Consider the following 12,117-nt stretch of genomic DNA (forward strand, 5'->3'; position numbering starts at 1 on the left):
AGTGCCCCATTCCAGAGTTTCTTCCTACAAAGCTCACCATGGCATTGCAGGAGATACTCTCGCCTCAGCTTCTCACCCTCTTTGGAGTCCTTGTTCCTTTGCAAGGGGCAAGAAGCTTCGGAAGCACCCACACAAGTCCTTTTTCTCAATCTGCAACAATCCTTTCAACCTCTCCTTCCTTGCCCAACACCCTAACAGCAGGAGGAATTGTAGTTCTGCTACTGCACACAGGGACTCTTGCCTCCCAAGAGATTTGCTTGCAGTCCTAGGAGGTTTTCACCCCTCACCTCCCTTGATGATGTTCCCGAGACCTCGCCTCTCACCACACAAGGCGGACATACGCATTCCTATCATTTGCATCGTGATTAGCTGACCTTAACTCCCAATCTGAATGTTTCTTCAGGTGTGTATCCGTTTGGCTGTGTCAGGGATGCTACGTTGATTCCCATGCAGACAGCACCATAGGCAAGGACGAGCCTCGATGCTCAAGAGCAAGGGTATGGGATGCACACAGGAAATGCACCAGCTTTTAAGCAGGGCTTGCTGGGGAGGACTTTGATGCGAGTGGGTTTGGACACGTGGAGATTGGACATTGGTGGATAAAAAGCTGGCACTGTGTCAAAGGGAACACCCACATCATGGGCAGTCGATGTTTTCACACCTACAAAAGCCAGCAATTCCCATCATGGCTCAGCAGACATAAACCGCCCTAGGATCTGTGAGGATGCACACTCCATGCCAGCCTCCTTCAGTAGAATAAGGATCCGGGGTTGCCCTGAGCTGTGCTGTAGGCCCTGTAGACGCAGCTTGGATCCCACATTGCTCTGGCTATGGCAGGGGCCTGCTCGTGCACGTCTGATATGACTTCTAGCCTAGGAACATCCACAGGCAGAACGTGTGTTCCCCAAAGGAGAAAGCAATTAAACCAAGAGACCCCCCCACACACACACACATCTGGTTCTTTCACATAAGGAAAGAGAAGATTTTGTCTTCTCCTCCCTTACTTCTGTCCTTAACCACATAAAGCTCAACGACGCACTAGTATATCTTGGCTCTTCCATTGCCATTTCATCCAAAGAGCCTGCAGATTTGGGGTCCCTTTGCCATTTTCTTTTGGGTTGGACCAAAAGGCACCTTTGGTCTCCACTCCAAGTTCTCATCCCCTCAAGAACTGCCCACTCCCTGTAGCCTAATATGGTACCCTTATGGGCAAGTCTTGCCAGATGCATGCTGATTCCGAGGGAAAGGTAAACTTCAGATACACAGGGAAAGTACTTGCAGTAAAGATATGTCCAAAATGGTGCACGGGACACAGGTCAGGCTAAATGCAGGCACTGTGTATGGGAAATGAAAAACTCAAATGGAGCTGCACATTTACTATTGTTATTGCCTGGCTTTGAGCACTCTGCCCTTTCAGCACATTGAATTTCAAGAGAATGGAGCAACTCCCATGTTAAAAATGCATCCAGTAACAGAGGAGCCACAATATCAGTAGGAAGGCAACAAAAGTAAAGACACTCAGGTCTACGGGGCTGCAATTTAATTTTCTAGCTTCCATTTTTACTTTTTCTCAATAGGAACTCTTTGATCTTACAAGAGGTTATGTTTTCCACTGCAGTTGATTTACAATGTTTGATCTACTTCTGCTGTGCAGCCAAAGGACCCTGTCCTACAGACAGATGTATGTACATATGATATATGATACATATATATCTATATAGGATACATATGTAATCACTTTCTCACATTATCCCCCAACCTTTTCCATCACAAGTCCAATATGGAGTTCCCTGTGCACATGGTACATTTCAACCAGAGACAAAGGAATACTACCTGCAAAGGCAAACGGATGGCAATCAATGTTCCTTGCCCAAAAGATCTCTGAAAAGATGTGAATGAAGCAGGTATCTCTGATCCTTGGTGGGAACGAGGACTGAGTGGACAGGGGAAAAATGGGGGAGGAGGACTCTGCACTCCATCTTCTACTCAGAACTCCTGGACTGTGATCCCTGAGAAGGGAGGATTTGTGGAAAATGTTACATTCAAACATTTAAAGGGTAAAAGCTCCAAGACTTACCAGCAATATCATCATATTGGAAACACGTCAGACTGATCTCTGGTCTTGGACACGTGGGCTGTGCAGCGGCTTTTTGGATAGGCTGGGCCTTTCCAGCACAAGGGAACATGAGGAAGGTGGGTCCTGCTGGATGCTGGTTGGCACACAAGGACGGCTTCCTTAGGAAAGACGGACACACACCAATCACAAATGGTGGGTCTGCTGAGAGAAGCCAAACCATAAACATTAGGTTCCAGGTGGCCATGAAAACTCAAGTGGTTATTAGATGATAAATGTTGAATTTTGTTCAGAAAGTCTGGCCTCTTGGGAAGGGAACCTGGAGCCAGGACGGAAGCTGAGCAGGTTGAAAGACAACAAACAAGTTGATGAATAACAAAGGGAAAGGGAACATCAAGACAAACCTTGGTGCTGTGATTCTGAAAACCAACACGTACATTGCCTGACGAGGCACTCGACAATTGTCTGGCCCCTGCATAAGGTGGAAGAAACGTCTGGTTCTTGCCTCCCTGCAGAAGCCAGCATGGAATGGCACCCCACCCCCACCCAGGCTCACCTGCCCTCGGCCCCTCCCCCACTGCAGAATGACTGGAGGCCCGCATTCTACTGTTGAGATTCAAACTTGGGCTCCTTTACTTGCGTCCTGAGCGTCTGTTGGGGCAAGTCCCTCGCTGGGTCCTGTTCTTGACTGTCCACGTTGAGGCCACCAGCCCGTGGTGGTCCCGGCCCATGCCTGTGGGAATGGCTTCAGAAGGCGGTAAGCCCCTAGGCAGGGGCTGTTTTCCAAGAGAAAGGGCCTCCTTCAAATCCCTGGGTTTCCGTTGGGACCCTTCACTGTGGACATGGAGTTGGACAGAAGGGGAGGAAGGCGAGAGCACTGCACCCCAGGGACATCTGAGCTGGGGAGCCTGTAGAAACCTGAGGCTGCCCTGGGGAGGACAGCTGCTTGGAGGTGGTTCAAGAGGCCTTGCTCTGGTTGGGGAGGCAGGATGGCAGCAGGCAGGTTGGCGGTTTCTAGAAGGGAGACAAGCCACTTGGAACGTGTGTGTAGCCAGTGTCCTGTGGCTGGCCCTGGGTGGGTCATGGGGAAAGCCTAGCCCCGCCTTGTGGTCCTCAGGCATCTGAAGCTCGCCTCACCAGACCTCTCTAAGGGATTGGAACCGGAGCATACTCTGGCTAATGGGGGCGTGGAATGGGAGGATATAGTCAGAAAACGAGTCAGTGCTGGTGGGTGTTGTCTGTGGCCACATGCTCAGGAAAGGTTTGCACTGAGCTGGGCAGGATGTGACTCTCGCTGCCACCACCCAGAACGTTTCCCTCCATCCCGCCCAGAACTCACTTCTCAGGTCAGGCAACTGTGGCCTTGGATCCCACAAGGGATGGGCAACCAGGTGACTTCACCCAAGCTAGGACTCGTGGGCCTGAGGTGTTCTGTATTGGTTTCCCTTTTGTGGAAATACGTCTCTGCAGACATGGTGCAGTTTGTCAGGTGTCTCACGGCAGAAGCTGAGGCCTGGCTTTGAGATGAAGAGTGTGTTCCTATTTCAAGTCACTACTACTACATGTGGAGAGAGGCTGGTGCAGGTGGAATGCCTAGGAAGGCTGCTTCCTTTGTAAAGGGGGGGGGTGAAGAGGTGTACCACAGAAGCAGGAAGATGATCTAGTCTGCTACTCTGAAACCTCCTAGGACACCTGTGGAGGTCAATTCGGTGCCTCGTGGCATGTACCTCCTTCTCCTGAATGGGCGGTTTTCTCACAATGGCACCTGACTCCTGCCTGCTTCTCAGGTTGTCCTCACTTTCCATTATTGGGAGCTGGAAGGGGAAGGACCCCAGGCAGCCTCTACTCCCATGACCCATGTCAGATGAGCCGCCCTGGGCCCGTGCTCATCTTTGGAAGCCAACCCTGGATGGGAAGTGGCAAAAATGCAGGGGACACACACCGACTTCTCAGACTTCTCTCTGAGGAGCAGAACTGCATGGTGGGAGGGATTCAGGGCCATCGGGATGGGGTGGCACACCTTAGCCCCCGTGAAGTGTCCACTGTGGTTGGTTCGGAGAGGCAGGTGCATGCTTGGTGGGGCTGTTCTGTGTTTGTCTAAGGCTTCTGTGTGCAGAGAGATCTTCGCAGCCTTTGAGAGGTGTTGTGTGAGGTCAGGAAAAGAATGACAGAACAGATGTGTGCTGAGCATCCCGAGAGGAAGGGTTGAGGAGGATGTGAGGCCCTTCGACTTTAGACAGTGGAGGTCCATAAAAGGCCTCACGGTGCCTGGAAGGACCTTGGAGAAGACCCTTACCTGCCAGTGACCTTGCTGAGGGGCATGCTCAGAGTAGATGGCCTCTCAGGTCCAGGACGTGGGGACAGCCTGTGAGGACGAGGTGTCAGGGAGCTCTTCAGGGAGGCTCTCCAATCCCTGCTGCTGAGCTGAGCATTTCTCGGTAGACAGGGGCAGGGAACTTGGTGCGTGGGTCAAGACCATGAAAATCCCTCCATGACATCTGCACAACACACAGGTTCCTCGGGCCAAATGCCCTCTCCCACTGAGGTGTGCCCTCTGAGTCCCCAGAGAGCTTCCACCCATGTCGCCCATTCTCCTCTTCCATTCACCCCTTTCCTTTCTCTCCACAGCATCTCCACTGCTGGGCACGGATGTGGTCATGCACCCTGGGTCCTCACGCTCCTATCCTCCCCTCACTCCTGGCTCCCAACACCAGCCAGCTTGGGAGCAGCACCTGCCACCGCCCATGGCCCCATTACTCCTGCCTGGCAGCACCCTATTGCAGCCAGCTCACCCCATGACACCTCGGGTGACTCCTGCTGACCATGGCCCCATTGCCCCAGGGCTTGGCAACATCCCTGTCCCAGTCTGGTCAGGAGGGAGGTCAGCATTGCCCCACCAGTCTCAGGCCTTTGGGTGCCCTCAGGCCCCCCTCAATGGGAATGCTTCCAGGGCCCTCATGGGGAGTGCTTTGTGTCCTGCACCCCTTTGCATAGCAAGCCCTGCGGGGGACAGTGGGGTGGCCTCCCCAGCTATTGCAGTAGCTCAGGCTGGCAAGGGAGGCTTGGCCCCAGGCCTTCCTCCTCAAGCTGCACCACCAGCTGCCCAGATGGCCTTCATCCTGCCCCCAGCGAGCTCTGGGCCGTGGCCACATGGCACCTCTGGGGCAGGCAGCCTGCATGCCTCCCAGCACACGGGCCCTCAGGAGGACGCCTCTCACCATAAGAGCGTCTATCTGAACTTCCGACGCTGGCAGCGCTTCAAGTCCCTGGCCCGCAGCCACCTGCCCCAGAGCCCCGATGCGGAAGCTCTCTCCTGCTTTCTCATGTAAGTGACCTCTCAGGCCCTCATTAGCTCAGCTGGAGCCTTCGCATATACAGGACCTTGGCATGGACACCCTGCTAATGTTTCCAGGCATCCTTTCACCTCGAGAGAAGGAGGGTTGACAGCAATGTCCATGCTATGAGGAGGCACGTCTGCACTCAGATGTGTCCCACGTCCAGTGCATGACATCCCGTCCTTGCCTTAGCTCAGCTACCACCACCATGCAAGACCAGTTGTCTCACTTTCTGCACTGCCATGATAACATTGAGTGCAGGAGAGCAGTCCGAGAGGGTCCTGCTCAGATGTGAGGAGCCAGAGGAGCCAGAGTTTGAATGGGACCTGCTTCTCTGGTGCTACCTCCTTTCAACATGGACCTGGGCCTATGGCAGCCAGTGGGTATCACTTCAGATAAGGCTTAGGACATTCAGGCCCAGGACAGAGCTTTCTGCATGCCCGGTCCTTGTTGTTCTGAAGAAGTCCAGTGTGAACGGGGAGGTGGTCGAGCTATACTAAGGGGAAGGGTCTATCCTCCTAGAGCTGTGAGCCTGGCAGGAACATCCCTCCTAGACCCGAGGTCCCTCCGAAAAGGGGGACTAGGCCATCTAGTGCACAGACCTGGGCACAAGAATCCTTGGGCTTCTCAGACCTGTTACCAGGTAGACGGGCGCCTGCCCTCCCTCATTGAGGGGACTGTATTTTATATGAGATGGCAACCTGCTCTCCACCACACATTGTCCCAGCTATAGCCTGGGAGTGGACAATCATCCTCTGGTGAGTGGGAGGTGGTGGCACCAGACACCAGGAAGGCTTGCGTTTTCTCTCCAGACACCCTCGTCTCCCCCTCTTGAGCCTGGGTTTGGCAGGGTTGGGGCCCATGGAGGCCTTGGAGCTGGGTGGGGTTGGGCAGTTGGGGGCTGGGATGTACCAAGAGACTGACCCTGAGGGCTTACAGCCCAGTGCTTCGCACCCTGGCTCGCCTGAAACCCACCATGACGCTGGAGGAGGGCATGCGGCAGGCCATGCAGGAATGGCAGCACATGAGCACCGTTGAGAGGATGGCCTTTTATGAAATGGCAGCAAAGTGAGTCAGGGTCCTGGGCCATGGGCGACATGGTGGGGTGGGTGGTGGGTGATGGGCAGGCCCCAGGGCAGGATCTGGCTATGGTGCTAGCAATCAGAGAGAATGCAAGAGGAGGCTGGCACCTGACACCTCCTGTTCCCTGAATCCCCAACCCCTATTGGCCTCCAGAATCCCCTCTGCCACCTGGAGAGCTTGGCTCTTCCAGCCTGCCTGTCCCAGGAGCTCTGCCCTACCGTGATGCTGATGTGGGGAGGTCTCAGGATGGCCTTGGGGAGCACGGCAGCCCAGGAGGGGGTCCCCTGAAGGCATGGGGGCTGTGCAGGGGTGAGGACTCCACCCGGCAGCCTGGCACCCCTTCATGCTGGGTGCCTGACCGTCACTGACCTAGTGTGTCCTAGGCCTCTCCTCATCAGCGATGGCTGGAATGGGCAAAGGGCCATCCTTGGGGAGGCCCATGGGTCTCTGGCCCTCCCTGTCATTTCTGCATGTGAACCTCCTAGTTTCCAAACAAAACCAAAGGAGCAGCTAGCTCTCAGTGGCAAGAGATGCCTCACCTCTAAGGGTAGGATCCCCACTCCAGCCTGTGCTGGGCCCTGTCTCATGCGTGCTTTCCCGCACTCTCACTCCCAGCCCCAGGTTCTGGGTTCGGGCAAGGGATCTGTGGGGACACATACCTGACCAGGCCACTGGCCATCTCCACTGTTTGGGTCAGACAAGGTCAGGGGGCACATGAGCAGGGGCCCCCACCACCCACCATGTGTCCCTAAGCCTGGTCCCAGAGATTGACCTGGGTCTCTGCTGGGCCATGCCCTCCAGCTCCAGGGCTGGCCAGGCAGGAGGAGGCCCAGATCTTGGACCTGCACCAGAGCAGCTCCCTGCTGTGACAGCACCTCACAGGGCCCTGACAGCCCCAAGGACACCCTCTCCTCACCCCCTCGGTCCTGCTGCCCTGGGTGGGCTCCAGAGCCCAGGTGGTTTTCTCACTGGGGCCTGTCCCTCAACACCCCCCAGGTTCCTGCAATTTGAGGCAGAAGATGAGATCAGGATGGGGAACGTGGCCTGCACATCGCGGGCACAGGGCATGCCTCCTCCAGCTCCACCAAAGCTGGCTCCTCAGGAACCCACATCCCGCAAAAGGGGCACTCAGTCTGTGAATCACCTTCCCCCTGGACGTCAAGGCACAGGTAAGAGAGGCCTAGGCCTGGTTCCTGTTCCCAGATTGGTCCTTTTCCCTCAAGGGGGCATTGGACTTTCAACACGGATAACCCCTGAGGGGGGCTCAGTCCCCCTTTTCCCCTCTGGGGTGTGGACCTGGTCCATGTAAAACCTCATCACCCTCCTCCCTGTCTAAGGGGCCCCTGTGAAATCTGCCTAGCAAGTGTGCTGGTGGGGAGACCCTTGATCATTAGATGTTCCACACGTTCTCACACCTGACTTTTACCTGTCCCTGACTTGAATCTGGCCTCCCACAAAACCTGAGGCTCTAGCTGCTCCTCCCCCTGCCCACAGGCATATCCATTGCCCCACAACAATGCCCTCCCCTGTGCCTGCTCAGGGTCAGCATCTGGGCACTGGGTCCCCTCACTTTCCCTTCCTCCTGCTCTGCCTCAGCCTGTGCTCCAAGGAATCACGGCCTCAGGGTCCAGCACACCCACACAAGGCCACGCAGAGCCTGGCAGCTGCTGGAGAACAAGGCCCCCAAGGAGATTCCCCCTGAGGCTCGCAGGGAGCATGGGGACATCCCGCAGGCACTGGTGGGTCCTGGCCCCTCAGCCACAGGGGAGTCAGATATGGAATGTCGAGACGATGGATATGAGCTGCCACAGGACGAGGACGGCTGCTTCCCAGACCCGGATCTCCTCAGCTACGTGGACAAGCTGTGTTCCCAGGAGGACGTTGACACCAAGGTGGGCTGGGCCTGGAGTCTGAGACTCCAGGATTCCAGGGAGAGATGCTCTTCGCACCCTAGTTCTGGCTTTGGCCCAGGATAATGGGATTTAGGCTCTGGTCCTTGACCCTGACATCTGTGTGTCTTCCTGTGTGTCTGAGTGTACTTTGGTGCATAGGATGTGTATATGTGGACGTGTAAGTTGGACATGTGTGTGTGTCTCTCTCTTTGGAGGCCTTTGTGTGTCTGTGTCGGTGCCTATGTGTTGGTGCTTTGGAGCCCATGTGTCTGCATGTGCACCTGCTTGTGAGTGTGTGTGTGTTTATGTGAGAGTAGACAATACCTATGGGAGTTTGAAAGCTCCCCCTTTGTGAGGGGGTCTCTGGATTGGCCTCTGCTAGTCACATTTCCCCCAGGCCTTCCCGACTCCCAGGGCACTCCTGCAAAGGCTGCTCACAGCCTCTTCCTTCCATTCCAGGTGGAGGCAGTCATTCACCCCCGATTCCTGGCAGAGTTGCTTTCCCCAGAACCAGAGCTGGATCTCTCGGGCCTGGCTGAGGAGCTGCAGCAGGAGGAAGGACTCTCCCCTGAAGAGGTGGCCAGGGGAGGGACTGACACTAGGGAGACTGGGGGCAGGGTGGGAACCCAGGTGACCCTGGAAATCCAGGAGGAAAGGACCCAGGTCAGCCAGGGCCGGGGAGGGCCCTAGAGCAGGAGGCCCTGAAGGCTCTGTCCCTCCCTCCCCTGACGGAGAGGCCCTGCACCCGGGAGGCTGCCCAGGTGGGTGCAGGGCAGGAGGAATGGAAGGGGAGGAGGGGAGCTGGGGACAGGGCAAGGACCCTGCTGGGGAGAAGGTGCAGGAGGAAGGCAGGAGGGCCACAGGCTCTGTCTGTGGATGTGAGTCCCATCTCACCTCCCCCTGCCCATAAGCCCCGGCTCTCCCTGGAGGGTGCAGAGCTTTCACTGTCCGCCTCTCTCCCACCAGCTGGTGCAGACACAAGTTCTGGCCTCGGAGGAGGACGACGGGGTGCCAGCCACTCCCAATCACAGGGCACCCCACCTGGACTCAAGACCTTCAGAGTCTGTGGCCCGACAAGATGCCCAGAGGAACGAGCAAGGCCCACAGCCCGGGGTCAGAGATGAAACCTGTACACCCCAGATGGATTTCCATGGCCATCTAAGGCACCACCAAACAGACAGGGCCCTGTTCAGGCACAAAGGCTCTGTGCCCTCTCCAGGACATCAGGAGCCCCCTCAGGCTGGAACTGCACAGCCATTTCCTCACCAGGGCACAAACCGCTCGGGCCCTCCATCAGGACCCAGGGCCAGCAAGGGTCTCAGGGAGGCCTCTCCTCTTAGTGGAGCCCCAGGGCTGGGTCACGGGTTCAGTGAGAATGAGGAGGAGCTCCCCAGCCTGGCCTTCCTCTTGGGCCTTCACCACAGCCTGCTGCCCTGGGGGCTGCCACAGAGCCCTGTCCCTGCCTCGGGTCTTGTCTGCACTGAAGGCCAGAGGGCTCAGCAAGCTTCCCAGGCCCCCTTTCCCCAGAGAATGGGCCTCAGCTCAGGCCCCCTGGAAGCTGCCAAGTCTAGAAAGCGGGCTCGGTGTGGAGGCCTGGCTGCTCCTGAGGACCTGGCCAGGCCTAGGGCTGACCTGCGAGGCTCTGGGAGGCACACCCTGGCTCTAGAGCTGGTTGACCCTTCCCAGCCAAAAAGGAGCAGGTGTGACCCATGTGTCCCACGGAGGAGAAGGAAGCGGCACTGCAGCCAGTAGGGAATGGTGGGCCAGCCCTCCAGGCCAGTCCAACTGGGCAGCCCCCATGGAAGCCTTGGGCTCCTCCAGGTCCCAGCAACCATCCTGGCTGCCATAGGGGTGGGGAGGAAGGACAGAATGACCAGAGCCAGGAGGGGGTGGGGGTGGGTGGGGTTAGGTGGTGGGGACTTGGGTCTGGGTGTGTGTGGGTGGGCACAGTAGCTCCTTTGCGATGGGGGATGTAAAACATGGATAAAATCATTCTGTTGTGAAATTCACTTGGTCCACTGTCGTCTTGCATGTGCCTGTGTCCTCAGAGATGGGTCCTCTGAGGACAGAGAGGGGATCTGAGAGGAACGGAGCATGTGTGAGATCCCAGGCAGTCTGGATCCACAGGTGAATGACTAAGTCTTTCCTCCACAGAGACAAGGATGCCCAGGCTGCTCCTGGGAGCACACAGCTCTCACTAGCACCAGGGACAGCCTCATCATTCCTGTGTCTCCAGCCTGCTGGGCTAGGGGGCTTCTGCGGCATCAGTTCCATGCTCTGCATCCCTGAACATTCTGGGGATAGAGAGCTGCTTTTGTGCCATTCAGCCCTCTGGACACTCACCAGTCATAAGAATGGAGGCTGGAGGCAGCCCTTACCTCTAGAGAGTTTCTCCCTGCCTCTCTGAGGTGGCCAGATGACAGGCTGGGGTGATCCTCCACTCCTCCAGGGGGTCCCGTGGGGGTGGCCTGTCCAGAGAGGGAAAGGCTTGGCTGTAGGGACAGGACTTTCTGCTTCAGTGCCTTGTGGGTGGGGGACCATCCTATCGTCTTGGTGGGATTATTGCCATGTGCTAAATGGTGGAGGCAGTGGCCTCTTAGTCCCGGTGAGGACAAAACAAAGGAGGGAGTGAGTGACTTTAATCTCATGGCCTGTTAATGGCTTGGGGGGAGGTTCCATCATGTGAAGCTCAGTGGTCCCAACCTCACCAGCCAACTGGCATCCACCCCTAGGGAGCTTTTGATACAAGAAGACCTGGGACTTTACGTCATCAGGGATAAGTTTTGGATTGGGGTGAGGAGGGTGAAGGATCTTGGGTTGTCCCTGGGAACGTCTGTGTGCCAGAGGGGCAGCCACCACTTACAAAATAAAAAACAAGCCAACAAAAAAAAGAAAAAGAAAAATGCCCCAAACGCCAAAAATCTAGGATTCATGCCGAGGTGTAGGCACACTGAAAGTGAGCCATTCACTCATGCTTTTCAATCCATTACAACATGAAAGAGCAGGAGTTCGTGTGGCTCAGCTCTAAGGACACTGATTAGGATCCATGGGGACGTGGGCATGAGACATGGCATGGCTTACTGGGCTAAGGTTCTGGCATTGCCGTCAGCTGTAGTATAGGTATGAGACATGCCTCAGATCCTATATTGCTGTGGCTGTGCCATAGGCCAGCAGGTGCAGCTTGGACTCAACCCCTGGCCTGGAACAGCCCACAGGCCCAAAAGCAGCCGACTCAAAATGGAAAAGAAAAGAATGCAATAGAATTTGCAGGAAGGAAAGATGTACAGACCATCACCAAATAGTATTTTAGGGAGATCCCATTATGGCTCAGAAGATGAAGAATCTGACTGCTATCCATGAGTACGTGGGTTTGAGCCCTGGCCTTGTGCAGTGGGTTAAGGAATCCAGCATTGCCTTGAGCTCTGGTGTGGGCTACGGATGTGGCTTGGATCTGGCATTGCTGTGGCTGTAGCGTAGAACAGCAATGCCAGCTCTGATTCGACCCCTAGTCAGGGAACTTCCCCATGCTGCAGGTGGGGCCCTCCAATGCCAATCAGAGACTCCATCTATCCAGGCATCCCTCCATCCAACAAGGAAACAGTGGATTAATGGATGGCACATTCACCGCATCACAGAAATGGCCGCCATGCCCAGGGTGGGTGAAGGAGCTTCCCAATTTCAGGGGCTGGATTGGTGCAGCTTGTGTGAGACAGAGACAGGGGCTGGACACTCT

General features: G+C 56.0%; 1 protein-coding gene across 2 annotated transcripts; it reads left to right on the plus strand.

Annotated features, from left to right (window-relative positions):
* Positions 1-2,691: 2,691 nt before the first annotated feature.
* LOC146396354 (NUT family member 2G-like) lies at positions 2,692-10,389 on the plus strand. Of its 2 annotated transcripts, XM_084996782.1 has the most exons (7): positions 2,704-2,831; positions 4,703-5,399; positions 6,349-6,477; positions 7,489-7,661; positions 8,089-8,384; positions 8,844-8,960; positions 9,351-10,389. In XM_084996782.1, the coding sequence occupies exons 1-7, from the start codon at positions 2,804-2,806 to the stop codon at positions 10,134-10,136; spliced, it is 2,226 nt and encodes a 741-aa protein (XP_084852908.1). In that variant the 5' UTR covers positions 2,704-2,803; the 3' UTR covers positions 10,137-10,389. The 2 variants fall into 2 exon arrangements, with proteins under 2 accessions (XP_084852909.1, XP_084852908.1); XM_084996783.1 differs by lacking the exon at positions 8,089-8,384 and having other exon boundaries at positions 2,692-2,831.
* Positions 10,390-12,117: the final 1,728 nt, after the last annotated feature.

This window comes from Sus scrofa, chromosome 14, assembly GCF_054392235.1.
Source record: "Sus scrofa isolate SSC_HxYL_T2T_F1_AM1 chromosome 14, Sscrofa_HxYL_maternal_Yorkshire_Landrace_v2.0, whole genome shotgun sequence".
NCBI classification, from domain to species: Eukaryota; Metazoa; Chordata; class Mammalia; order Artiodactyla; family Suidae; genus Sus; species Sus scrofa.